Raw genomic sequence first — 26,397 nt, 5'->3', positions numbered from 1 at the left:
CTTCAAGTTGCCTCCTCCCCAGAAATACAGGGCTGTTTCTCCATTAAGTAATGCTGCTGAGTTAAGAGATGACACAGAGGATGTCCCAGCTCCTGGACCCCTGGGTTTTCCCCAGGTGTCAGGTCACTCCACCTCACAGATAATTGCTTACCATCATCATCTAAAAGAACTGTATCTTCCATGACTAGATTTACAGGTACAACCACTTAAAAAAAAAAAAAAAAGTATTCACAAACAGTGAGGTAAATATGTGGGTTTATTGCAGCCAAGCCACTCCTTTCCATGCTCATTCCTTCTCAGACATCTACTCGTAGATGTTAAAAACCTGAGCACCTTTGGCAGCGGGATTGAACTCTGAAATCTGCAGCATCTGTAACAGAGGAGCAACACTTGGGAAGGAATTGTTGTCCCAGGAAAAGCAGCAGCTTCAACTTGTGTCCCATGGGAGACAAGTGAATCTGAAGTTATATATTATATAAGACGTAGGGGATGACAGCAGTTTATCATTAACCTGAACTCTGCAAGAAGCACATAAGGAGAGAAAGAAGAAGAAAGCCAGAGAAGCAGCCAGGATGGAATCCAACATAAGGATCAACAATCCTGCGGACATTTCTGTTATTGTCATCTATTTTTTGGTAGTCCTGGCAGTGGGACTATGGGTAGGTTGGGATTTTATTTATTTATTTATTTATGTAATGAGCAGGTAGTCTATAGGCTCTTGGGAAAATGGCTCCGTAAATGAAAATGTATAATTGTATAAAGATTTTGGTGCTTAATTGAGATAGATAGTTAATAAGTGCATGATGGGGAAAATGTGGGTATTTACTGCAGAGGGGATGGTGACCCAGGGAGGCATCTGTTTAGGTGGATGAATGGAACTAGTGGGGAAGATGGAGTAATGAGGTTTGTGTGTGGAGGGGCTGAGACATCTGATCAGTAAAGATCAGGCTGGCAAGGGTCCCTATTAGAAAGCAGGCTAGTTGTGAATAGATGGGGTTTAGGACCAGGGAGCGCAGGGACTGCAGTGTGAATCAGTGGTGTAAGGTGATGCCATAAGAAATAGTGAGAAGAGGGAGCTGCAGGGACAACAGAGGTGAAGTCCATATGCGGGGAGGGCAGTATGATGGTGTATCAGAAAAACTGCCCCTGTGACTGTGTGACAGACTGGGGACTGCAGATCACTCTCAGCGAAGGAGTGAGATGGGTCAAGATTGTAGGTGCCATTTGAGGGCAGCATTATCGTGCCTTTTTTTGCCAGCAGCACCTCGACTAAAGAGTGCAGTACCATTGAAACTATGAGGAAGGAACAGTTTCAGGGGTGGCAAGTGGTGGCAATGACTTTCTGTTTGTCATCTAAGCACAGCGGTGCCTACTGCCCTCACCCCAGCAAATGCTGAGTGTGCTGAGGACTGCAAGGCAAAACCCAGTGCCTAATCCGAAAACAAAGCACAGTGCTTTCACAGCTGATGGAGAAAGGCAGATACTATCCTATTGGTGTAACTTCAGTGCTGAAGTGTTTGAAGATAATAGGCCAATACTGTGAGCTACAAAGCTGTAAACAGTGGAATGTCACTGAATTTCTGTTTCCTTGGGGCAAGCTCTCCTGGTCACCTGAACACCTGGCCATTAACAAGCGGAGAGGAGGCATTGTCCCTCAGTAATCCTCTGCTTGCCAGGAGCACCACAGGGATCCATTTCACAGGGCAGAGAAGTCAGCTGCAAAACAAACGTCCCTTTCTAACAGCCTGGCAATGTTTTGAAGAGCACCAAAAATTTAGGGCATACACAAAATGGACACAACCTTTTCTTTACCTCTTTGTATCGTACATGCCAAAATTGTAGTAAAAAATCTGAAGCCGCCAGTATACCTTGCTGTCTTGCGGGAGGGAGCTGGGTCTTTGCCACAGAAGTCTGGCTGTTGCTGTAGTTGAACTTTGCATTAAAGGTCTGTGAAAAAAATGGGCTGATCTGTGGCTTGTCAGGCAATTGTGTGCTGGCTGATTCCTGGAACCGTTTCTTTCCAGCAACAACATCCTGTTTATTGGACAAATACTTTTTCAGTTGCTGTGTGTAGTTAAATGTAAATCTATTGTATTTACTTCCTTTCTTCTGTATCAGAAGAAAAGACCTGGCTAATTTTCCCAAGTATTCTTTCTTATTTGCCTGTTCAAAGTCCATCAGAGGAGACAATGGGAATCCAATATTTGGATCAGGGTCACTAACAAAAATTGGAGGAAGCTTCCCTCTAAAGCCCATCCCTTGACAAATACAAAATGACTGTGAAAAGGAAATTTTAGTTGGGTTCTTTTTTTGAACTTCAGAGACAAGCGGGTACAATGCCGATATCGCAACAAGAAAACAGATTTTTGTAGGTATCTGCTGGGGCTGGATAGTATTGAGTAAAAAAGCTGCACACTTTCTGTTAGTGAACTTGCAACTTACAGCCTTTTTTGATGTCTGAAATCAAAGGCATTGCACACCTGATGAAGTGTTCATATGAGCTTTTATCTGAGTGATCTTTTTTTTGGTTAAATTTAATTTTGTTTTAATATTTTGCACTGTAATGAAAAGTGAAGCAATGAAGCTTGAATGGTTAATGTAAACCTAGATACAAGAATCATTGTTGAGTTGTATTATTTTCTTCATCATAAGCTTGTTCCTTTTAGCCACTCTCTTTATTTTTTCCACTTTACCCTCCCCATATGTTTTATCCCTTCATTCTAGCTGTTTGTTCTTAGTCTGCGTATAGCTTACCTATTCTACTTAAAATATGATTCAGTCTTCCTTTCTTTTTTTTTTTTTTTTGTTTTCCAGGCTATGTACTCAACCAACCGAGGGACAGTAGGTGGATTTTTTCTGGCTGGACGAAGCATGGTTTGGTGGCCGGTGAGTGCTATATATTGTGTGTGTATATAAAACATATGTATGTGTATGTACATCCATATGACTATGTCTAGTCCTTAAATATTAAGTGTCTCTATAATACTGTTTAGCCTGGGATGGCTATGTCATGTAGACACACTTCAAACTTTCTCTAGCCACAGTGACACAAGGCAAACTGCACAACAAAAGCCACCTGATAGGCAGGGAAAAGTGTTGGGGAAGTTGTCAGTGTTGTGCTCTGAGCTGTCTTGATTATGTGACCAACTTTTTTGAACCTAGATACATTGGTAATGTCAGTGTAGACAAATCCAGTGCTTTGCCTTTCAGCGCACTTTAAAACTTTTTAATATTATGAATTTATAACTTTCACTGCACTCAAAGAAGCTGGCTCACTTTGAGGTTATCACAGAGAAGCATTAATTTACTGCAATTTTCCCTCATATTGCTCTATTGTTTCCACGTTTGGTAATAAGTTCTGGTCTGTACAAGGAGAAAATCCTGGAAATATTATGAAAAGTTATTGGTAAAATATAGTTGTAATTTTATTTAAAGATTATCTGTGACTTATATTGTTTGTCTTCTGTGGATCTCTATTCTCTTCCAAGGTGGAGAAAAGGAGCCACAGATGCAAAACATGTTCATAGCCATCCATCAGGCCTCTGGAAGAAATGATATTAGAAACAATTATCTATTTCTTCCAGACCATATGGTCTGTTTAGTGTGACTTTTGATTCAAGATTCCACCCATGTGGATTCAGTTACAGGATCAGAGAGAGTGAGAATAAGTATTTGTTGTCTAAAAATTTAGGAATTTTCTTAAAGTAGGCTGCAGAAATACCTACACAGTCTTTCAGTCTTTTTGTGCTTCAGGGAGCTGCTCTCTGCCTTTAGAAGGGATTGGCACTGCCTCTTTAATGACATAAAAAGATTAAAGGCCAATGACAGTAAAAGGTTTCCTCCTTTGGTATAGTAGATCTAAGAAAATTCAGGTTCCATTGGAAGATTGAGGAAGGAGAAAGTTTCCAAGTTATTTTAAGATAAATGCCATAATTCTAGGGGGAGAGGAAAAAACCAAACAGATTACTTTGCTTAAATGTCAATTTAATCAGTGGGCTGGTTTTAACCTCGTGCAATTCTGTATGCCTGTCAGAGGTGAATATGAATACCCTTTTGTGCAGAAGTAAATGAAGGTGGAAGAAGCAAGGCAGGAAAGACTCACCATAAAAAACTTCTGTCTTGCTTCAGTGGCACTGAGAACTCCTAATGAGTCCCCTAAGATCCAGGGAAGATTATCTAATGCTGAGTTCTCTGCCAACACAAAACCAACAGATTCAGCAAGCTCCCTTCCTCCAGTGGGAAAACAAAAGGGATGACCCCACAGTGCAGTGGTTGCTGCTAGGATCATCTCTCTCTCTCCTTCCCTAACTCTGCGAGCTCAGCATGGATGAAGTGCTAGTCATCAGTGGAGTCCTAGACCACCCCTTCGATCTTTCCCTTTGGAATGCCAGGAGTGTCTTTCTGCACCATAAAAATAAACCCTTCTTGCTATTCTTCTTGGTATCACTCAAAATAAACAAACAGCAAGCACTCGAGCCACAAACTAAATACCATGTCAGCAGCACCACCTTGGAAAGTTTGCCTTGGATAAAAAGAGATTCCAAAACACCTATTCCCACAGTTTAGCAGGTAGATAGGATGTCCATCACCCAGTGCAAACTGGGCCAAAATGACTAGGAAACCAATGAAAGTATAGAAAGTTCAGTCAAAGATGTGATCTCAGTTCTGCAACAGCTAATGCTGTGTGTATTTTTTTATTTCTTCTGTGCTTTGACTTTTCTTTTGTGCCACGTCAGGACTAACCTGGCATGGTTCTGGAAAGCCCATGTACACTTCCACAGACTGTAGATGAGAGGCAGAGTCGGGGAAGTTGTTTTGTAAGTGGACTCTTGTTTATCAGATTTCTTCCCTGCAACTTCAGGATAATGACCCTTGCTGTGTAATTGCTTTCTGGAACAGAGAAAAATGAAAGAAAGAAAAAAAAAAAGTCCTTCCACAGACTTGTTTTAAACTTAATTCCCTTAAACTAACTGTATTTTTCAGTGGTTGTGCTATGTTCTATGCTCTACAGGGCAGCCATAAGTGGCTTTTCTGACCCCACAGGGAAAGAGGCTCATTAGCAGTGTTATCAGGATCTCTTACTGACAAGCCTGGGAAAGGGATTCTGTTCACTTAAATGATTTAATAGCTGTGCTTTAGTAGACTAGAGGAGACGCTGGTAATCAAGGGCTGGAGGTTAGTCCCACTTTTCATATGGATTTTGCGTGTTTGTCAGTCACTTTGCCTGATTGTGATTCAATTTCTCAATGTATACAGTAGGAGCAAGACAGTTATCCTGGGCCAAATCTGTCCAACTTTGGCTCTGATTGTTGGCTCCAGCAGGATCCGTGAAGGTTGCTTAGTATTTTGCAGAGCCAAGCCCACAGTTAGTCTTTTCTGGCTGCTCTGCTGAGGTAATAGGTCACTTCCGTGTTAGTTCACTGAAATCTCTGGCCTTGTGCAGTGGATGAGCCAACTCAGTAGTTCCAGTAGTTGATTAGGGATCAAGGTATATAATTACATTCTCACCAATTGCCAGAAATTTAAATCCATCGTTGGTTAATCACAATGGTATGAAATGCTGTGCCCTTTTTACAGAAACTGGTCTCTTGGACTTTAAGGGAAGTGTCTTCAGGAAAGACACATATGGCTCTTAAAATACTCATAACCAGCTCTGCTTTTTCCAAAAAGACACAGAGAACCTCAAGGAAAGTGACAGCTTTGTAACAGTGGGCCTTGCAAACTGAACTTTAGCTTCTTTTGTTAGATGAAGGAGTTAGGTTCAGCCAAATACTTTCTACCATTGTAGGAAATGAAGTATCTGTTCCTGGAGAACAGTCATCTTAGGTGGCAGCCAATCTCACAGGATTAACAGGGTTTCATGCACAGTTAAAAAAAAAAACAACTTCCATTTTGAAGCTTTCCTGCTTTTGAATTTTGTTCTTCAGGTTCTGTAGTTTTGCAGACAGAGCTGTCTGCATAAAATTATGGGTTACCTTTATATACTTCAGTTCCTGAGGCATACATGCTAATAGGACAAAGAGTATCTGCTGGGCATCTGAAGTCCAGCTACGGTTAGGAAGATTTACTGAAGAGTAAGTAGGAAGCATGCAGAGTCAAGGACATACTATGCTTTAAACAGAAATGTAACTCAGCTCTTTTGTTGTCACTTATGTGTTGATCTTTGTGAGACAGGAAAGAATTAAGGGAAAAAAACCCAACATATTTTTGCTTCAGTTCTGGATGGCTTATTTTCATGGCCATCAGAACTGACGACTGGCATGATTTCTCTGATCTCTGCATCCAGTTAAGTTCTACATTTTCTCAGAATTCTCCCAGCTTGCTGAATCTGACACTGCTGTGCAGAGCCAGGAAAGACAACTCTGGTATGAATAAGATTTGTATTTCCTTTTCTTAAATAAAGTGGAATAAAAAGTAAACTTATTTTGTCAAGTTCCATACAAAAAATAGTGTGAAATGAATAGTTTTCAGAGTAAAGATGATAATAAAGTAATCAAAGCAAAGTACTAGTAGAAAAGGAAAAGTTCAGTGAAACAGATCTCTACAGAATCCATCCGAAGTTTCCATCCAGCCAGGAGCTGTTGTTTCTGTCTCAGAGGACAAAGGTGGAAAGATATCAGATCAGCCTGCTTATGACTGTGCTGTTCCAACAGGTGTTGGGCTTGTCAGAAGACAGAGACACATTTGATGTGTATTGTATATCCATCTCTTTCGCTTAGTGAATTGTGAAGTGTATAAATGTGGTTTAACTTGGCAGTAATGCAATACATAGAATTTGCAGAGTAATTGGGAAAGCAGAATAAAACCCTACAATTCTTTCTTTGGGTGTCAGAGCCTTGAAAGTGTGGCAGTAATATTTCATTGTAAGCAGTGTACTGATTTTTCCGAAGTGACTAAGGGTGATCCCAAAAAACTCAGGTAGAAAAAAAGATGTCCTCCCATCAGGGTAAAGTCAGATGTAGCAGGGAAGAGTTGTGAGTTAAAGAAAACATGGACAGTGTCAAGGAGTAGTTCTCAAACAAGGGAATGAGAAATTTGTCCAGGGAAAAGGGGTTTGAGAAGCAGTTTCTGCAGGTGACCCGTGGGAGGAGGGATACTTCAGGGCAAGGCTCATGATCTCATGCTGATGTGAGGGAGCCTCTGCTGTTCTCTGTAAAGGGGATAAAGGCCACAGGCAAAGTGTGTGTGGGATTGCAGAAAAGAGTTTGATACCAAGCTAACACTTTTAAACAGGAGAGCAAGCATTAGGAGCATAGGATATGTATTAGCAGGTTCTGGGAGGGAGAAAAGCCATAAGCTGTAAAGTCTGCACACTGTTGCTGCAGTGGTCACTGATTTGCAAAGTACATCATATATGATTTGGAACAGCAAGTGCTGGGATGTCAGTGCATCCTCAAGTTAATGAAAAGAGCAAGGTGAAACGGTTAATGAATAACATGGTAAAAACAGAGTGATCATAATCTGTCTGCAGTATAGTGGTACTTTTCCTGAACAGAGAACTCTTGTTGAAATCTGACCTCTTAAAAGATTTTAAAAGAGTTAATGTTCCACATTTACGCCAGGTTAGTTCAGTTTTTTGTCCTCTCTTTCCCTCTTAACAGCTTTTGTTCCTTTCAATAAACTTTCTTCTCTACTTTTCCTCCTAGATCTGTTTTTAAAATTAATTCACTAACACATGCACTGAGAACAGTCAACACTTCTAGAAAATTGTTTCCCTCTGTCATCCCCCAGTTTCAGCCCAGCGTTCTTTAGGTCATGCATAGGTGTAGTGCAGCATCTACCAATGGCAAATCAACCAATTCCAGTAATCAGCCTTTTCAGTACAAAAATACCACAGCAGTAAGTTCTTCAGAATTCTGGGCATGGGCCCAGAGCCCATCTGCCTTCTTCCCTCATCGTTAAAGTACTGCTGTGGCAGATTGGAAATTTCTCTTTTCCCACTAGTACCAGCAGCTAACAGGATGCAAGCATGCTTGGTAAACACTCCTTTTGGTTTAACTGTGCTGCAGTTTTAAGGTTAATATTCATTTTCTCAGCTATGGAGCCATGTTCTACCTTTCCATGTATACATAACAATAGGAAACACTTCTAAAATTGCATCCATTATTAGTATGTATTGATCTTACAGTTCTGCTGCACTGGATGTTCCCTAATTGACAGAAGAAAATTTAGAAGGTGAAGGTGGTATCTGCATTCACATAGTTTTGTCTTTGTGCTGGCCCTAAATATGTGGGTAATTTTGCATTGTTTTGGTCTGGGTTTGTACTTTTCTTACAATACAGTTGTACTCTGGGTAAAGTTGGGAACACAGCATTGTCAATGAGTGCTACGATATGGCCCAGGGTTTCAGGCACTGAGCCAAAGCTTACTACAGCTGTCAGTTCTTAAAGTTCTTCATTAGCTGCTTTTGTTACTTGGATCTGCGTGCAGTACATTTTAAGCTTTTGAAACAGGAAAGGGAACACATTAAATAAAATCAGAGATCAATGTGGTTAATCTTTTCTGGTGATTACATTTCTAGTAACCTAGATTTAAGTTTAATTATTCATCCTCAGGGAAAGCACTGGACAACAGTGCTAATGCCTGGTATAAATGGTATTTGTTTCTTCACGATCATTGCTGGGAAAACACTGTTGCTGTCATAAAGAGGTTAAAAGAAAAAGTTCTCTTTAGTACCAGTGATCTCTGCGGCTTATTTGCTAATGCTTGTTGCAACACTTATCATTCCTGTAGAAATATCTGTCATATGACAAACTGGTTACATTTCTGTAGGGCACAACTGACTTCTAGAAATGTGTTTTAAAAAAAAAAAAAAAAAGATAACTGAGTGAACTTAGAGACATAAATTTCCTGCCATAGCAAAAGAACAATTTGTCTGCAAAATGACTAGAAGAAATCAGAAGATCAAACTGAGAAAAGGAGGAAAAAGTAAGCTTGGAAAAGACAGAGTGGAATCCTCTGCTGAATTTTATTTGTATGTTGCAGATAAAAAATGGGGGAGGAAAATCTATTTTATGATTGTGAGATGAAGAGCATGGTTGCTATTCCTGGCTATGGCATAGCTCTACAGAATAAATCTGATCTTCAAAAGTGGATTTCTATAATGAAACCCCTTTTATCCTCCCAAATCTCAGGCATTTGTCCCTGTGCTCTCAGAAAGATTGACTAAATTTTTACTGCTACTCAAAGAACTCACTGCAGTGACTGCAGACCTGGAAATTTGTAACTATTCCCTTTATATACACTTTAGGACCCTGAAAATCTCCCAGTGAGTTGCAGACAAGGAATATTTCTCCCTTTTGTAAGGTGACTCCGTACATATTCCAACCACCTGTACTTGGGAACTACATAAGGAGAATGTGCTGGATGCAGGTCCTGTGTTCATATGTCTAAAAAGCTATTTTTAAGCACCTTGGGATCTTTCAACATGAAAGGTCTACCTCAAATGAGAGCATTAGAAGCTGGTCAGCAGAGGTTCTTTTGCCTACTTTCTATATGCTTTTCTTTTATTTTTAACTGTGTTTCCTCTTTTTCTTTGTAGCTTTCAGAGGACATAAAGAAAAAATGGAAGTGAATAAAAAAAAATGTTCACTCACCTCTTTTCATCTTAGAACTACTTCAGCTGACATGTTTTCTGCCTACAATACCAAATCCAACCTCTTTTTCATGCTGAAGTTCTCACCCTGCATCCTTCAATGTCTGACCATGTAAATTATCATTAGGCATTTCTGCTGCCTTTAATGATTTCATTTTGAGGAAATCAAGCTTATACCTTTTCTCTTCATCTTTTCTATAGTCTGAGCTATTTGATGAAGAACTAGATCTTTTGGCACAATCTCTCTTTTGTGAACAACTCCTGCCTGTCTGTAATCCAACATAAACCTTTCATTCTTTTTTAATCTCTCCCTGTTCATCAATTCCTATGTTCTCCTCACTGTTCTCTTTGTATGGTCAGTGCAATATTTGGGAGTCTTAGTGATCCAGCACTTCTTAAATATAACTCCTTGATATGCTATTGTTTGTATCTTCCAGAAGCAGTTTCTCAGCAGATATTTCTGCCACGCAGATTTCAGAATTTAATTTAGTAATTGAATATCTTTTGACTAGAAGTGAACCAAGTACAGAGTCTGTCCAGCTCTCACCAATGACACGTTTAGTTCCACAGACTGTGGAATATGAAATAGGGAGTGCCATTTCGACAAGTGGGTATGCACTTATTGTTTCCTCCTTGAGCAAGACAGATCACAGTCGTTTTCCCTAAGTTAGTAAAATTTTGCAAATATTTTAATATCTGTGTTAGTGTCATAAACTGTTTGCCTCAACTGGAAGAAGATCTATGTAACACCTTATTCATTCTCACTGTTGTAGATACGATGGCTGAAGTCTCAGCTTTAAAGGGGAACGAAAAGAGGGAGTCTTGAAAGTTTTCAAGGATGTTGGTTGTCAACCATTCTCACCATCACCATCTGATGATAGATAGGCATGAGTTCAAAATGCCAAGTGAACATGATTTTTTCAAGTTACCATGAACAGGACCTAAAAGCCAAATATTGTTCTTTCTGTTTCCAGATTGGTGCTTCTCTGTTTGCCAGTAACATTGGCAGTGGACATTTTGTGGGAATAGCAGGAACGGCAGCAGCTGGAGGAATTGCCATTGGAGGATATGAATGGAATGTAAGTGGCATGCATTTAAGTGAACATATTTGTGACATCAGGATTATCTGCAGAAGTTAGTCAAAATAACATTTCCTAATAATTTAGGACTGTCAAACTTTGTGCTTGGCAACACTTGTTTTCTGTACAGACCAGTAAGTGCCAATGTAATCTACTATTTAGCTCATCCTCCTTGGTCCTTGTCCAAGCCACTGGGAGAAGATGACCCTTTCCTGTTGAATGAGGCTTTTTAGAGAGCATTTGAGCCAAATAAGTTGGTTGATTCTCTTCTCTATACATATCTTTTGATTACCTTTGAAGTATTTATAAAGAGCACTTTTAGACTGCAGGATGTTGGGAAGAATTTATCAGTTTTGTAATCCATAGTATTGTTTACAGCATTTTGCAATGTAGGAATTGTTGAAGGGGCTTTGATTTCTTCACAGGCTATAAGAAATTTTGGACATCCTTCACAACAACCTACATTCCAAGAATCTTTTCCTCTTTACTTTATCCTTCCTCTAAATATGTGTGTGTTTTGCTTATGGTTGCTGTATAGGGTAGAGATATCCAAGCTGACTTCAAATGAACTACTTGGGGTACCAAGAGTAATGTTAACTGCAACAGCACAGAGATTCACATGAGCTAATTCAGTCCATCTCCTCGTATTCTCAGGCTCTGTGGGTGTGAATAATAATGCCCTTGTTCTGCTTAATTCACCTTCATGGAAAGGATTATACCATGACACAAAGGACTTAATGAGCGTACATAGGTCGATACTTTCCTTGCATTTAATTCTGTGCAGTGAAAGAAGCGTACCACCCTGAGGGATTTCGCTTTTTTCCTTAACAAGTAGATGATTGCTGCAAATAGTCAAGTACTCATATGATATAAATATTTAAGAAGAAGGATAAAGGCTAAAATGAACTCTGAGATGTGCACAGTTAATCTGTCATCTTTCTCTATTTGCTTACACTAGTCCTGTAGCAAAACTGATTTTGCTTCTCTTTGTACCAAAACTAAGCAAAACAAAACAGAACATGCGTTGCTTGAAATTTCATGGTATTCAGATCTCTAGGACCCATATCCTTCTTCAAACATATCCACCTCTAACACTTCATCTCCTAGGAGATTCTCTGTGGACTGCTATCAATACACAGTGTAGAAGAATTGTTGTTTAGGAAGAAGCAATGATGCATGTGTGTATTTGAGCAGATACATTACATAGTTCACTACTTACAACATAGTGGGACTGGTGTACAGGTTAATAGACATGGTGGATATATTGCCCTTGACTGTATAATCTGATTCTCCTCTTGAAAGAAATCCTAAGTTTGGCTGTTATCATGCTTGTGTATCTCTATTATTCCACAGAAATTATTTCTAATTAGTATTAGTATGACAGCAGAAGCTGAGCCAGTATTTCTTGTCCATCTTATGGTTTTGATCTAAGGGCAGAACTTAAAAGATATGGTTGAAAAAGTCCTCTAAGACCTGTGGACAGAATAAATGCAGAGAGCAGGATTTTATTTTACATTTATCGACTTGAATATGTACAACTGTGTATCAGACAGCATTTGCTAGCCATTTAAGTCAGAAAACTGTGACACTGCAGTACAGTAGGACCTATAGTTCACAAAATACACATGGTAACACAAAATATATTATGAAATGGTAATGTGGAAATACAAAATATTTTACTAAGTGCATGTGGTACATCCTGTACAGTATGTGGGATTGTTGTGAAACATATGGCCATCTCAGAGAGACCCAGTGCAGGAGGCAGTTAATGATCAAAATAATAATCAAAAGGAGTGCTACTCTCCCCAGTACCTAGATTTGTGGATGTCACAACATACCATTGCAACATACCTGATTCTGAGTGGGAAAGTACCCTGCATTAGTGGCTCTGGGATCAAGATACTAGCAAATAGGTCTCAGGTAGCAGACTTCACCTTCCTTAATATTTCCCAGAAATGGTAGTCTTATGGGCTGGTTGCATTTTAAGCATTGTTAAACCAGGCTCCCTGGGTCTGCTCTGAAGAGGGCTAGGTTAGCCTGGTGTTGCTAGTGGAGTGGTGCTTTGATCCTAGAGGGCAATCCTGTGAGCAGAAATCGGCTGTTTTTCTAGAAAATGTATTATTATCTTGTGTGCTTCTCTGAGACATCTAGCATGAACTCCAGGCTGCATAATGCCTGACAAATTTTTTGGCCAAGATTTCATTCCCAAATTTTCAACTGTAAATCAAAGGACAGAGCAGTTCCTCTTCCACTGGACCCCCACAATACCCAGGTTTATGTGGTTTCAATGGTCTCTGGCTGCTATTGAGTCTGATAAATGGTCTTTGGGAGTGCTATCTAGAGAGAGGAGGCTAATTCTGCTGATCTTGTCTTGGCTGCAGGCTCTGATATTTGTGGTTGTTCTAGGATGGCTGTTTGTACCCATCTATGTCAAAGCTGGGGTAAGTCAAAACAGTACGTTATGCTTTTCTTTGCTGCTTATGTTTGTGGATCAGGTCTTGAATATTGCAAAGCCATTATGAATGGCATGTGATCTGAGTGTGCTAGAACTGTACTATGTTATGTCTGTATGTATTTGAAAAGTGAGGATTCTCTGATCTGAGATGAGAAGTACTTGGTACTCTCTCCTTGTTCTTTGATTCCTGGAGCTGCTCTTCCTTGCAACTGCATTTGCAGCATCCCTCCCTTTGCCCTCCACTCTTACAGTATCTGACTAGCAAAAAACTTTCTCTAATTTACTTTGTACCTGTTCCCCATTATCTGAAACCTTATCTACCCTCCCTGCAGGTGGTGACAATGCCAGAGTATCTGAAGAAGCGTTTTGGTGGGAAACGGATTCAGGTCTACTTGTCAGTCCTTTCTCTGATCCTGTATATTTTCACAAAGATCTCAGTAAGTAAAACTTTTACAGCATTTCTTCCAGCCTACATTGATCTGAAGAAAAGAAACTCCCATTTACAGTATTTCTGACACAATTGGTCAATTCTTTCTGACTTGGAGCCCTTGGTTGAATTAAGGACTGTGAAAATATGATTTGTGTTCTCTTCATTCTGTCTAGTGAGATCCAGGTCTGTTCTGCAATCCAAGTTTTTTCCTTCCTGGCAATGTCTCTTAATGCTTGTTGTGCTTTCTTTTTTAGGTTTTAAGGTTTACTTCTACTTATGCTCTCCTCTAGAACAAGTCAGGGTGGAGGGAAACTTGTATTACATTACAGTCTATTATCCTAAGGATCTGTGAAACATGTGGCAGGAATTTTTGTCCCCAGACTTCATATTTATCTGTTTTAGCATCCTCTGGTGAACATGCCATCAGTAATATAGATGAGGGGAAAAAAGCCAGAGGGGTATGGAGAAAAAGAGAATAATAGGAATTAGAAAATAAGGGAGTGGGGAAATTCAAAGGAGGGAAATTATAACAGCTGAGGTGGAAGGAGGGAAGAGGAGAGATTCTTTTAATGGGCAAGTGTATGAAGTGGTTGTGTTGCTGTGAAGTAGTGAAGGGAGCTGGTATTTTCCCTATATCTTGAAACTAACAAGCCTCTAAAGAAGTCCACAGTTCAGGCATACCTCAATCTGTTGTTTTGCAGAAGTTGCCATGGCAGATTACTCTTTGCCCTCTGAATGGGAGCTGAGTGATAATAGTGCAATTTAAGCTAAAAGATTGGCCTTTTGCTCTCATTCTCACGTCTTCACGATAACTGATCCTTAGAAAGGTTATAAATTAAACAGGTTGGTACTGTGGAGCTGGCCTCAGAGTTGGATTTCTATATATTTCAAAAAGATTAGTTAATTTGCTGTTGTTGTGCTTAACTACCATAATAAGAAATCCCAGGTATGAGAGAGTTCTGGCAGCTCTAGCAGCTGAGCAAGTTCTCCAGTTGCATGACTCACAGACCTATTCTGCAACACATGTTTGTAATGAGCCCATCAAGGTGTTACGTAGGTCCTGAATTTACTATCTATCTTTTATTTCCAGCCTCTATCACGCCTAAGGATCTGGTCATGGGATTTCACTCTGTTTCAGTTGGAGTGTCTTGCTTCTAGGCAAGACAGGTTCTCCATTTAAGCTTCCAGTGTGGTCATGAGGCTGAAGCAGCCTCTCCAGCTCTTGTGGTCCTGTCTTATTAGGGAGCAAAGCAATAGTCAAGAGATCCATACAGCAGCAGATTACCTGGGCCCCACTCTACCAGTGGCCCATCCCAGCTTCTCATCAACCCAATTATTCCAGATGTGTGTGGGCAATTGCTATGGAGCTGGGTCTCTGAGCCATGCAGGGGAAAAGTCTGGTGTACAAGTTCCTCTAACCATTTCTCGTTTCCCCCATCTGCCCAGAACAACTCTGACATTGTCTGTCCCACACAAATATGGCTCAGATTTCTGTAGTATACAAACATGACTTCTGCATTGTTGTCTTATGTCACTATATTTGGTAGGGCAGGATTTGCCCAGGTCTGATTTACTTGCCATATCTTATTCAGAACAGGCAGAACAGTCAAAGTCCTTGGAGGTTTCAGGTACTGTCAGAGGATGTCAGAGTATGTTTTTCTATACCATGCTATGTAACACCATGGCCAAATTGTCTCCAGATGAACCAGCTCCAGAAGCAGAAAGGGAAAGGCTGTTCCACCCTGAACCATAGCTGACTTCTTTGTGCTGTGCAGAGATATGCATATTATGTGAAGCTAGCACAGGTCTCTGTTCCCAGAGGCACGTTGTATATCCAAACATACCCATGTGTTGACAATCCATGCCATAGCCAGCTTGGAGATTTGCATTTTACTTCCTTGACTGCTACTTTTGCAAACACTCCCTTGTGATCTTCGGGGCTTATTGAGATTTGATATAGAAGGATGAGTTTCTACCCTGCCCTTAACGGGCAGTCACACCTATCAGTTTGGCAGTGATACTGCCACTTATCCTTGTAGAAGAGTGGCATCTCGTTTCTGGGGTAGTTATTTCATGGGCTGCTTCCTTGATGTGTTAAAGTATTATCTAATGTTCTTAATAATATAATTATTGCGGTGCTTTTCAATGAACAGTATAATACATCATGTCGTGTAACTGCTGGCATGCTCTTTCTGGCACAGTGCCCACCACCATGCGATGATCAGATTCCCTTTGCACACCTCTGTACAAGGTTGTTACCATTTCTCTCCCTGCACATTTCTGTGTATTTTTTATTGATTTCTCACCTTGTTTTGTGGCTAATGAACCACTCACCAGACAAGGCCACACTGCAAGGTGTTATCTTTGGGATCAGGACACACGTGATCTTTGAGCCCAAAGGATTTCTGTTGGACAGGTGCGTCACATGTACATGCTTCCTAAGCATGCAGTACTTTTTGAGTAATGCCCATAGCAGCTTTCAGGGACTTGCTAGCCACTAGTGTTGCTGATGTTGGTCATTATGCCAAAGAAAATGGCCTAGTAAAAATAAAATCTTGATGGAGAGTAATTGACTAGATTATGGTAAGACAAAAAGGAATTAAGACCTGAATGCTTTTGAAGAAATCATAAATCGTAAATCAGAATTTCTAAACGTATCACAGCATTTTCTTTACGTTCATTGTGCATAATTTCAGTAGTAAATATACGGGTATAGGCTTACCAGGGGGAAGAGGAGGTAGAAGGATAACCTCCTCTTAGGACTGTATGGTGTAGGGTGTAAAGAGTATGTGCCACCACCCTGACTCCTACATTAACATTGCAGCTGGATTCACTCAATTGGCATGTGTTCTGCGAGTGGTTCCTGCATGATCTGTGCATGGCTTTGGAGAGATAGCGTGTAATGGAAGGGAGAGATTTACTCTATTCAGAGATAAGATAAGGATTAAATAGTGTCCATAAAAGAGTATTAATGGAGAAACAAGGAAATAGTGGAAGGAAATAATCTAATTTGGAGGGAGGAGCAGTGAAGTTGGAAGGTAACTCAGCAATTCAGAGAAGCTGATATATTGCTCAGGATGCTCAATAATTAACTATAAATTTCTTTCTGGGGGTCATTTTAGGATCATTAATATTTAATGTTATGTAGGCTAAACTAAAGTCAAGAACAGTAAAAGAAAGACCTGGGACATAAGCTGGTCAGTGCTGTGAAAAGATAGGAAAAAAATATTCCCATAGAGAGAAGGGACAAAGGATATGGTCTAACAGCCACTGGGGTTAAGAGCTAAATGTTCTGGTTCCCAGTTCCAAACTAAAACTTATAAGAAACCAAATCGTCTCAAGCTGCTCCAGAGGCAGAATTTTGGGAGTGGGACTTCTGTTGTGATTCACACTCTGCTTCACAGTTGGTTTTTGCACATCAGGGCTGTAGGGTTGGAGGACCTCATGCTGCAGATGTCCGTACCACTTCCTCATTCTCCAGAGTGAACTAAGGGTGAGATCATACCCTGCAGTCTCGGTTTCAGTGTCTCTGGAATGAAGAGGGTTTCTTCATCCGGCATCTCCCAGCTAGCCAGACTACATAACTGCTTATTAGTATATCTGCCCTGCCTTACCTCAGCCTACCCATGGACAAAAGGGGTGCGAGTGCCTGTTCTGTGATGACAGGCTCTGGTTGCCCCACAGCCTGGCCTGTGGAACCTCCTGCTCCTCCAGCAAGCTGCCACCTAGCAGCTGCCCTGCAGTAATTAATTGTGTGTGCAGGCTTTACCCCAGGGCACATGTAATGTTGTTTACCTTTGTTTCTCAGACCCTGCATACGGGCAGTTCCTGCAGTATTTTGCAGCTCCTGCATTTGCTGGATGCCACTAGGACTTGTACTGTTAAAGGAGGATAGGACTCCCTGTATAGAGCCCTTGTATAGGTGGTGTGGTATACAGAAGGAAGGCATGCAGGTGGGATTGGAGATGAGCCCAGGAACTGGATGCTCAGGAGCAAGGATAGGTACAGATGCAAATCCCTAATGAAAGCATAATGCATTACAAGTGCACTGGGGTAGATTATTCTGATTGCAAACTTGGATAAATAACGTTGATGCAAATTATCTCTAAATCAGGAACTGATTTAATGTGATTAAAATCTCAGAGTGTTACTCTGAAATCTGAACAATTTCTTTCTTACACAAGAGCTAAAGGTCTCTTCTGTTAGCCAACTGATGTCAAGTATTCTGACAGGACTTAAAAACAGAGGTTATATAAGATGTTTGCCTTTAATCACCATTTGTCCTGAACCAGCAAGACTAGCTATACCACATGTATGCAAGCAGTAAAGAAAAAGTAAGGGATTTATAGAGCAGCATTTAATGAAGAGAACCATGCCGTATCTTGGACGTGTCACAGAGTCCATCCCTGCACATAGCAGCAAGTGTAACCTGAACTTTAAGTAATTTGTTATTAAGCTGTCTCTCAGTATTTAAGCACAGAGTAGTGAGGTGACTGTTCCTAGCTAAAAAGATCCATTGCAAAAGACCTGGATGTTCTTTGAGAAGTGTTACAACTCTTGTACTGAAAGCAGCACGGCACTGAGAGGAGACTAGCAGTTGTACTAAAATGGCCTCTGTTTTCTTTTTGATTTTTTTTTTTTGTGTGTGTGTGTGCAGTACTATAAGGGGGGAGTTGTGTATTTCAGTACCTGCATCATGAATGTATAATATGCCATCATCATGAATTTAAACATTGGTTGATCTATCATTTTTTCTTTTACAGGCAGACATATTCTCTGGAGCTGTATTTATACAGCTGGCCATAGGGCTGAATCTTTATTTGGCCATAATTATCCTGCTTGCTATTACTGCTCTTTACACCATCACAGGTGAGTTTGCAGAGCAATCTGATAAATTAAAGAAGTTAGGGGAGCCAGAAAAAAGAGAAGAGGGGAGGTGGGTAAGAGGGGAGAAATGAAAACCTGAAAGGGGAGTGATTTACAGTGGTCTTTGTTTGAAAGAAAGAGGTTATGAGAAAAGGGGGGGGGGGAGGATTTGCATGGGGGCTAACCTGTTTGTCTTGACTTTTCTTTGCCATTAGGTGGCCTTGCAGCTGTGATTTACACAGACACCTTACAAACATTTATCATGGTAGTGGGATCCTTTATTCTCATGGGATTTGGTAAGTAAATCAGATGAATTAAACTGGAATGTTCAACCACAAATCCCACAGTGGCTATGGAAATGGGTCCTGCAGTGTGGAACCCTGTTATATTAACCAGAAGATTTCAGTTCATATACCTATTTACCAGGGATGAAAATCGGCATGCTGCCAAGCCCTTCAGTCATTGAGACCACTCCATCTCTAAAGCACAGGTGAATGTGTAAGGTAGTATATAGCATCTCATGACAGAACAGCACTTGTGATGGCTAGTGAGGTAAAAGCTGAGCTGTTTGCAGGTGATAATGATACTCTTGAGAAGTTCAGAGAGCATCTTGTTTCAAGATTGTAATTTCATAGATATTCAAATGCTGAAGCATAAAATTTTGGATTCAAAGTGAAGAGCTGTTGGTCACGTTACATGTTTTTTCCTTGTTTCTAGGTGCTAGCTTGTGTTAAAACAACCCAAACATATTAACATTTTAAGTAAGCCTTATAGTTGATCTGTGGAGGTCAAGATATTGCCAGCTGGACAAATGATATGAACTGAATGTTTATGAATAGGACAATGTGTGTGTCCGGAAGACTATAGTCTTAAAAAAAAAAAAAAAAATTAAAAAAAAAATTTAAAATCAGAAATCATGCTGTTAAACAGAATTAATAGGAAGGGATCATAAGAAAGAAAGGAATAGTGATAAGATTCTGTGAATTTGTAGTGTCCCTTCCTTATCCTTCTAGTTACTCAGCACTTGGTTTTCCTCTAGCTAGGTCTTTCACTGAAGTGAAATTATTCCACCACTGTTACAACAGAATTAACTTCAGACTGACCTAACCTGGTAAGACCCTGCCTTAGGTTCTCCCTGGGTTAACAGTGTGTGGAAACAACGTATCTTCATTTCACTTCTTGGCAAGGCATGTATAAGAGATGTGGAGCCTAAAATAATGTTTGCGAGCTACATGACAGAAACCTAAATAGAAAGGTCACTTTGGTACTTAGATTGTGTGAATCCTTACAAAACACTGTATACAGTTTTCTGAAAATGTTGATGTATACTGGCTAGGATTTTTTTACATCCATATTAGGGAGGTTTTTCTCACATTCTCTATCTCTGTTGGAGATTTCAGTATTAAATACTTCATTGCTATTTTTACTTTCTATTTTTTCAGCATTTGCTGAAGTAGGAGGGTATGATGAGTTCATGCGAAAGTACATGGAAGCAATTCCATCCAATATCTCCTATGGGAATACTACGATTGATGCAGAATGCTACACTCCTCGGAGGGATTCCTTTCACATCTTCCGAGATGCCGTCACTGGAGATCTGCCATGGCCAGGGCTTGTCTTTGGTTTGAGCATCATTGCTTTGTGGTACTGGTGCACAGATCAGGTAATGTGGAAGCCAGATGCCTCAGAAATGCCAAACACAAAACTCTGCAGTCTGGCGTGATCTAGGGGTACTCTTGTCCCACTGCAATTCAAAGCTGGGTCACAGAAATGGCAGTTATTTCAAGACTGGTCAGTGACCTTTCAGTTTCTGGTTTCTAGACCCCTCCCACGTGAGAAAATGGAACGGGTGTTCTTTCAATTCTTCTTATGCACTGTGCCCAGCAGACACCATGTATAATTCCTTTCTCATTTTTTTGTGTGTGACCATGTGTAAAAACACAGAGAGGTTGTAATGTGAACATTCACTTAGGAAACCATGTATCAAATGATCCTGGTTAGACTGCGTCTAGATATGATTCCCCATTCAGTAGTCTGTTTCCTATTTGTGTGGCTTTCATCTTTGCATGCACAGTCTTGGGAGGATGTTCTTTATATGTCAGGTCTTTCAGTCTGGAGACTCTTCCCCAGTCCTCCTTTCTTCTGCCTAAAACCTACCGTCCAGTTTCCCCGAGAGATCACACTGACATGAATAGAGGAAAGTGTGCTCCTGCAACTACTACATGAGAATGTGTCCAATCTCTAGCAAGTCTGCTGCAATCTGTCTGCATTCTGAATTGTAAGAAAGATAATCTTCACAATTTGTAAACACATGAAAAAAAACCCCAATGTAACTGTATCTATTGCTCATGTAAATATTTTATTCCTTTTTGGCTTTTTAGCCTATCTGCTTTAAGAACATCTTGTGAGAAAGAGGCTTACCTCTTAAACATACAGTGGATAAATGATATTTTACTTTACTTATTTCAAATATATCCTTTGATTTTCATGTAGTTTTTATTTTTCCTAGTGACAGAAATGGTAAATAGGTTCTTTCACTATCACAGTGGTTAAGAAGTATCTTGTATCTGGAACCTGACATGGTGCGTTCCTGGAAATGCTATTCTTGGTTGAGTCATGCATGCTTGCCATGTCTCATTGACAGGTTATTGTCCAAAGATGTCTCTCTGGCAAGAACATGTCCCATGTGAAGGCTGGTTGTATCATGTGTGGATACCTAAAACTGTTGCCCATGTTTATTATAGTGATGCCTGGAATGATCAGCCGAATTTTGTATACAGGTATGCATATGTATACAGAAATGCAAATTTCTTCTTGCCATCTATCTTTCACTGCCCGTCTCTCTCAATTTCCTATTCTCTGTCCCTTCCAAAATACCTGTTAGATTGTCATCTTGTCATCCAAATTGTCCGGGCACATGTATGCACAAAACCTAACTTCACTGTAAGAAGCCACGGGTCTTCCTCTTTTCCCTGATCCCAGGTTTCTGCTAATGCTATTGCTGTTCATTTTAGGAGAGAGAAATTCCACAGTGTCCCTCCCTAGTTGTCTGTTTGTTACAGCCCCACTCTGGCTGAATGAGTGGAAAATGCTGCCCAGGACGGATACTCTGCTGGCAATCAGAGGAAGAGGGTCATCAGTCACAGTAATATTCTGGGCCATGGACAGTCCCAAGTGCAGTGTGGGGGAAATGCCAATCTCCCTCCTCTCTAACCATCAGTGTGTTTAACAGCAGGTGGAAGAGAGATGTTCAGGTTGGAGGGAAGGGTCTTTGTGTTCGTCTCCTTGTTTTTCTACATGTTCTCCTTGTGCTGTTCAGTTCTGGTCTGACAATTAAAGCTGATTTTTTTGGGGGGGGGGGGCCTCCAGCACTTTACAGTATTCTTTTAGAGAGGAAAGGAAGGATAGAGGCTTAGAATCACCTTCCTCCCTGCCAGCAGACCAAGGATGATATCAAGCTTGCCAGTCCAGTGGTTCAACACAGAGATAAATTTTCAAAGCTCTACTAATTTGGGAGCAATCTGTTGTTTATATGACCTTGTCTAACCCTGTCTTGTTATCCTCTCCTCAGATGTGGTGGCTTGTGTTGTGCCTGAAGTCTGCCAGCAGTACTGTGGTACTGCAGTTGGCTGTACAAATATTGCTTACCCAAAAATGGTAGTGGAGCTTATGCCAAATGGTAAGACACTGTCTGTATTTGTTTGTTTGTTTTAAGAAAGGTGAGGCTGCCAGACTGTAAAAAGAGGTGATAGAGGTGATAGAGGGAGCCCAAGTCCCAGATTTAGTTCAAAAATTCTTGCCAGAACTATGTAGTATTAATCAGAGGGGTAGCTGTAGCTGTAGGTGCAGAATAGCTACACGCTGACAGTGTCAGCTCTCAGCTGGCAAATACTGGGTGATGAAATGGTAATTGATCTCCCTTTCTGTGAAGGTAAAAAATAACCTACTTTGCCAATGATTTATAAAAGACTGTCTCTGCTAGGATTTCTGAGTTGGAGGCATACATCTGCAGCCCTTCTGCTAAACCCACTGAGGTGGGAGGAGAAAATATTCTATGTACACATTGTCCCACAGGACACCTGTTCAATGAGAGAATAAGGCACCACTCTGGAGAAGACTACATACACATAGAAGATAAATTTCTGCAGAAAACCACAGAGCTTGTTCATAAGGCTAGATAGATAGATTATGATATTATACAGACCATGGTACTTCCCTGGTATCTTTAGTACTTGCCCATCATATTATAACTGTTGTAAATAGTATTATTAAAATACTACAGTACTTCCTCATACTGTGTTGACTAGATCATACCATCTGGAAAAGTGGCTTACTCTGATTTTCAAACAGTAAAAGAAACTTTCTTTTTTTCCAAACAACTGGTTTACAAATGTACCGCAAGCAAGTGAGCACCTGCCTGCAAACAAGAGCAATTAATTTTGTAACTGTTGGGGAAAGTCTTTCCTTTTTATTTCAGCATTTAATCAGACAGCATTCACAAAAGAAGTACCTATGTTCTAAAAGCTCAAGAGTTGCCCTATCACTGCTGTAAATAGCTTTTCCAAAGCTCAGCAGATGTCACTTGCATTGCAAGCATCAGCACATAAATATGCCAGACACACTCATAGCTGGCTGACTTGAAAGGGTCAGGCAAGCAGTATGGATGGTGCCACGTACCGAGACTCTTCACTGAACGCTCATCCTGGTTCACATATCTTTGTATTTCAGGTCTGCGGGGTCTGATGTTGTCAGTCATGTTGGCCTCCCTTATGAGCTCCTTGACTTCCATTTTTAACAGCGCTAGTACTTTGTTCACTATGGATATTTACACCAAAATTCGATCACGACCATCTGAGAAAGAGCTTATGTTAGCTGGAAGGTAAGTGCAGCCGAGCTGTACAAACACAGCCAGTCCCAGAAGCTTTACAGTCGTCAGCCTCCAAAAAATGCACTAAGTGCCTTGGTGAAAACCTGCTTTCGCAGCGTGCGGGCAGTGCAGCAGTGGCCTCCTGTGGCCAGACAGGCTGTCCCACCCTACACTTCCCTTTTGGCAAACAAACCCACCCTTGCTTCCAATTTAATTGACAGTGGTGCATGAAGTAGCTAAACTAATTCTCAACACTTCCTACTGCTATTCAAAGGGAACCATTTTAAAATATCTTCATAGACTTTGTGCTACACCATACTACAGCATGAATGAACTAGTTCTTCTAGTTGATCTGCTATTGATTTGTCTCTAGACGTAACAAACAAAGGAAAAAAGTGATTTTCTATGTTTTGATTGCATGTTTAGCTGTATGCTGACAGATATTTGACAGACACAATATCCAACTTGATTTCTTTTGTTTATTCAATGGTAATTGGCCATTATAATTGATTTTGCTGGTTGAAATACAAAATGGACATTCAAATTATTGATTAATTGCTGTTTTTTTCTTTCTGATAGATGCTTCTAAGCAGGTGGCTAATTGAATATCTGGCTGTGTTTACAGGGCATTTATGTTACTTTTAATTGGCATCAGCATTGCCTGGGTTCCTGTGGTGCAGTCAGCTCAAAGTGGGCAGCTCTTCGATTATATTCAGTCAATTACCAGCTACCTGGGACCTCCCATTGCTGCTGTCTTCCTGCTTGCCATCTTCTGCAAGCGGGTCAATGAGCAGGTACGTACAAATTAGGAAACAGGTATGCTGCATGGTCCTTTAGGCATTGGGAGAACTGCTTTTTTGTTCTGGTGTCTTCTGTTAGCAACTTCTTCCTATTCAGTTTAATCCTGTTATAGCCCAGGGATTCTGTGTTTCCGTACCCCAGGACCTGAGGTTTCAGAGATGAGTTTGAAAAAGTTCTTTGCTAATCTGATAAATAAACAGTCACCTAGGAATTCCTAGATAGCTCTAAAACTTTGGTTATCTATCACTTTGCCAAGAAGTGTGTCAAATGGAGAATTTATGGAGACATATTTGAAAGTAATCTTTTAGGATATTGGTCACCGAACTGCTTTACCAAACATATCACCGTTCACCTTCTTCTTGACTGCCGTATATTTTGTCAACAGCCTTTTAAACAAATGTGCTGTAGTTTCATGCATTGTTTCCCGTTGTTTTTAGGACCTAGTCTGGGAATCACTAACTTTGATTCATAGAGCAGTGAACTGAGAAATATTGTACTTAAGCCTTTGTAAGTAACTCAGAAGGCATGAGGTCTGTCACATGCTTCGGTGGGACCATAGGCCAGTCATGGTAACTGGGGTCTCAGACATTCTGAAAACTCAATACTCGGGAATTCAGTTTCTTTTCTATAATACTAGAAATAACAATACTTGCCTATCACTCAGATTTGCTCCAAGGAGGATTAGTTCAAGGAGAAAGCCTAGAGAGAGAAAGTTTTTTAATATGGCTCGAACTTTTTTCTTACTATTTTCTCTCGAGACCAGTTCAGCAGTTATTTGTGTGTATATCCAAGAAAAGCCTGTTTTACATACAAGGAATGTTCCATTTCCTATCCCAATATGGCTAAACCTCACAAATGGATTAAATCTTTGTGCCCTTTGTGGAAATCTGTCATTGACTTTAGCTGGAATTTTACTTGAGCAAGAATTCAGTGTAATCCTCGGGGGTTTGTGTACACTGCACACTTTAAATTTGGGTAAATAGGGGATACAAGCATCAAAACTTCTGAGAATTGGAGGCTTGCATAAGATAAACTCCAATATTGTAATTATTTGTAAGATTTATCAACATTTCTTGCTCAGAATCATTCTTCTTTCTGCCAGAAATGGAATGAACTATCTTGTCCTACTCCAAAACCTTTTTGTAACTTTGACCACTAATAATTAAAACGGTTTTGTTCTTAAATGCAGCATTAAACCTAGAATATTTTTTAATCAGGATTTGTAGATTTGTGTTACCATTATTATTTTTTTTACTTCACAAACTCAGAGAATAGTTGAGATTGGAGGGCACCTCTGGAGTAGTCCAACCCCTGCTACTCAAATGTAGGGCTAACAAGAGCAGGATGCTCATGTCCTGTCCAGCTGGGTTTTGAGTATCTCTAGGGGTGGACACACCACAATGTCTCGAGGCACCCTGTCCCAATGTTCAATCACCCTTACAGTATAACAACAAAAAAAATATGTTTAAACAGAATTTCCCATATTTCAATTTGTGCCCAGACATACCTGTGTGTCTTTTATACTTTGGGCTAGAGTAATGTATACCTACCAGCAAAACATCCACCAAAAATATCGAGAATTAACTTTTAACTAATTACTAACAAGGTCATCAGGAGATAAACCAGACGTATGTTTCAGGAGGAACGACACACAGTTGCTAGCTGGTTCCATCATGCTAAAACTGTCAGAGATTTAGCCCTCAAAGATAAAAAGGTACGAGAACAACCCTTGGGATGTGTAGTCTGTGGCTAGAGCCTGTCCTGTGTAAGGAGAGCATTGTGTGGAGACGGATGAACTTTGAGAAATGAGCTGGATAAGGTGTTTCCCATATTCTTTCTCTGAGCTGCTGGTCATTGCTGCTTTCAGTTATATTAGTACAGTGAGCTGTAAATACGGTCACTGAAAGTATCTGAGTTAAAACCCATGTGCCAAAGGCAACGTAACACATAACTAATTACCTCTGTGTTTCCTCCAGCAACTATCCAGGGCTTAGAGCTTATTTCCATGCCTGAAATTACTCATTTTGATACCTTCTGTCATTTTGTCTGCAGGGTGCCTTCTGGGGCCTGATGGTTGGACTGCTAACTGGACTTAGCAGAATGATTGCAGAGTTTGCCTATGGAACTGGCAACTGTGTGACCCCTTCCAACTGCCCATTCATCATCTGTGGGATTCACTACCTTTATTTTGCAATGATTCTTTTTGGGGTTTCCACCATCGTCATCCTGGCAGTCTCCTTCATGACTAAGCCCATTCCTGATGTACATGTGAGTATTATTGCAGTCCTGCTCCTCCAGAAATGG

General features: G+C 40.4%; 1 protein-coding gene across 2 annotated transcripts in view; it reads left to right on the top strand.

The window, feature by feature from the left end:
* The first annotated feature begins 270 nt into the window (after positions 1–270).
* The window catches only part of SLC5A1 (solute carrier family 5 member 1), a 29,926-nt gene continuing 3,799 nt past the window's right edge, over positions 271–26,397 (top strand). The window contains exons 1-13 of one of the 2 annotated variants that reach the window (XM_069795159.1): positions 271–659; positions 2,815–2,886; positions 10,570–10,674; positions 13,056–13,115; positions 13,462–13,566; positions 18,323–18,428; positions 18,641–18,721; positions 19,868–20,088; positions 21,070–21,205; positions 21,997–22,104; positions 23,154–23,304; positions 23,918–24,086; positions 26,146–26,361. In XM_069795159.1, the coding sequence (XP_069651260.1) occupies positions 573–659; positions 2,815–2,886; positions 10,570–10,674; positions 13,056–13,115; positions 13,462–13,566; positions 18,323–18,428; positions 18,641–18,721; positions 19,868–20,088; positions 21,070–21,205; positions 21,997–22,104; positions 23,154–23,304; positions 23,918–24,086; positions 26,146–26,361 (1,617 nt within the window). In that variant the 5' untranslated portion in view covers positions 271–572. Of the gene's footprint in view, positions 660–2,814; positions 2,887–7,462; positions 7,563–10,569; positions 10,675–13,055; positions 13,116–13,461; positions 13,567–18,322; positions 18,429–18,640; positions 18,722–19,867; positions 20,089–21,069; positions 21,206–21,996; positions 22,105–23,153; positions 23,305–23,917; positions 24,087–26,145; positions 26,362–26,397 lie in introns of those variants that run through there. The other variant, XM_069795160.1, reaches the window with a different exon arrangement.

This window comes from Haliaeetus albicilla, chromosome 10 (assembly GCF_947461875.1).
Source record: "Haliaeetus albicilla chromosome 10, bHalAlb1.1, whole genome shotgun sequence".
Classification (NCBI taxonomy): Eukaryota; Metazoa; Chordata; class Aves; order Accipitriformes; family Accipitridae; genus Haliaeetus; species Haliaeetus albicilla.
Note: the sequence above shows the minus strand (reverse complement) of the source record. Positions and strands in the feature narration are given on the sequence as shown.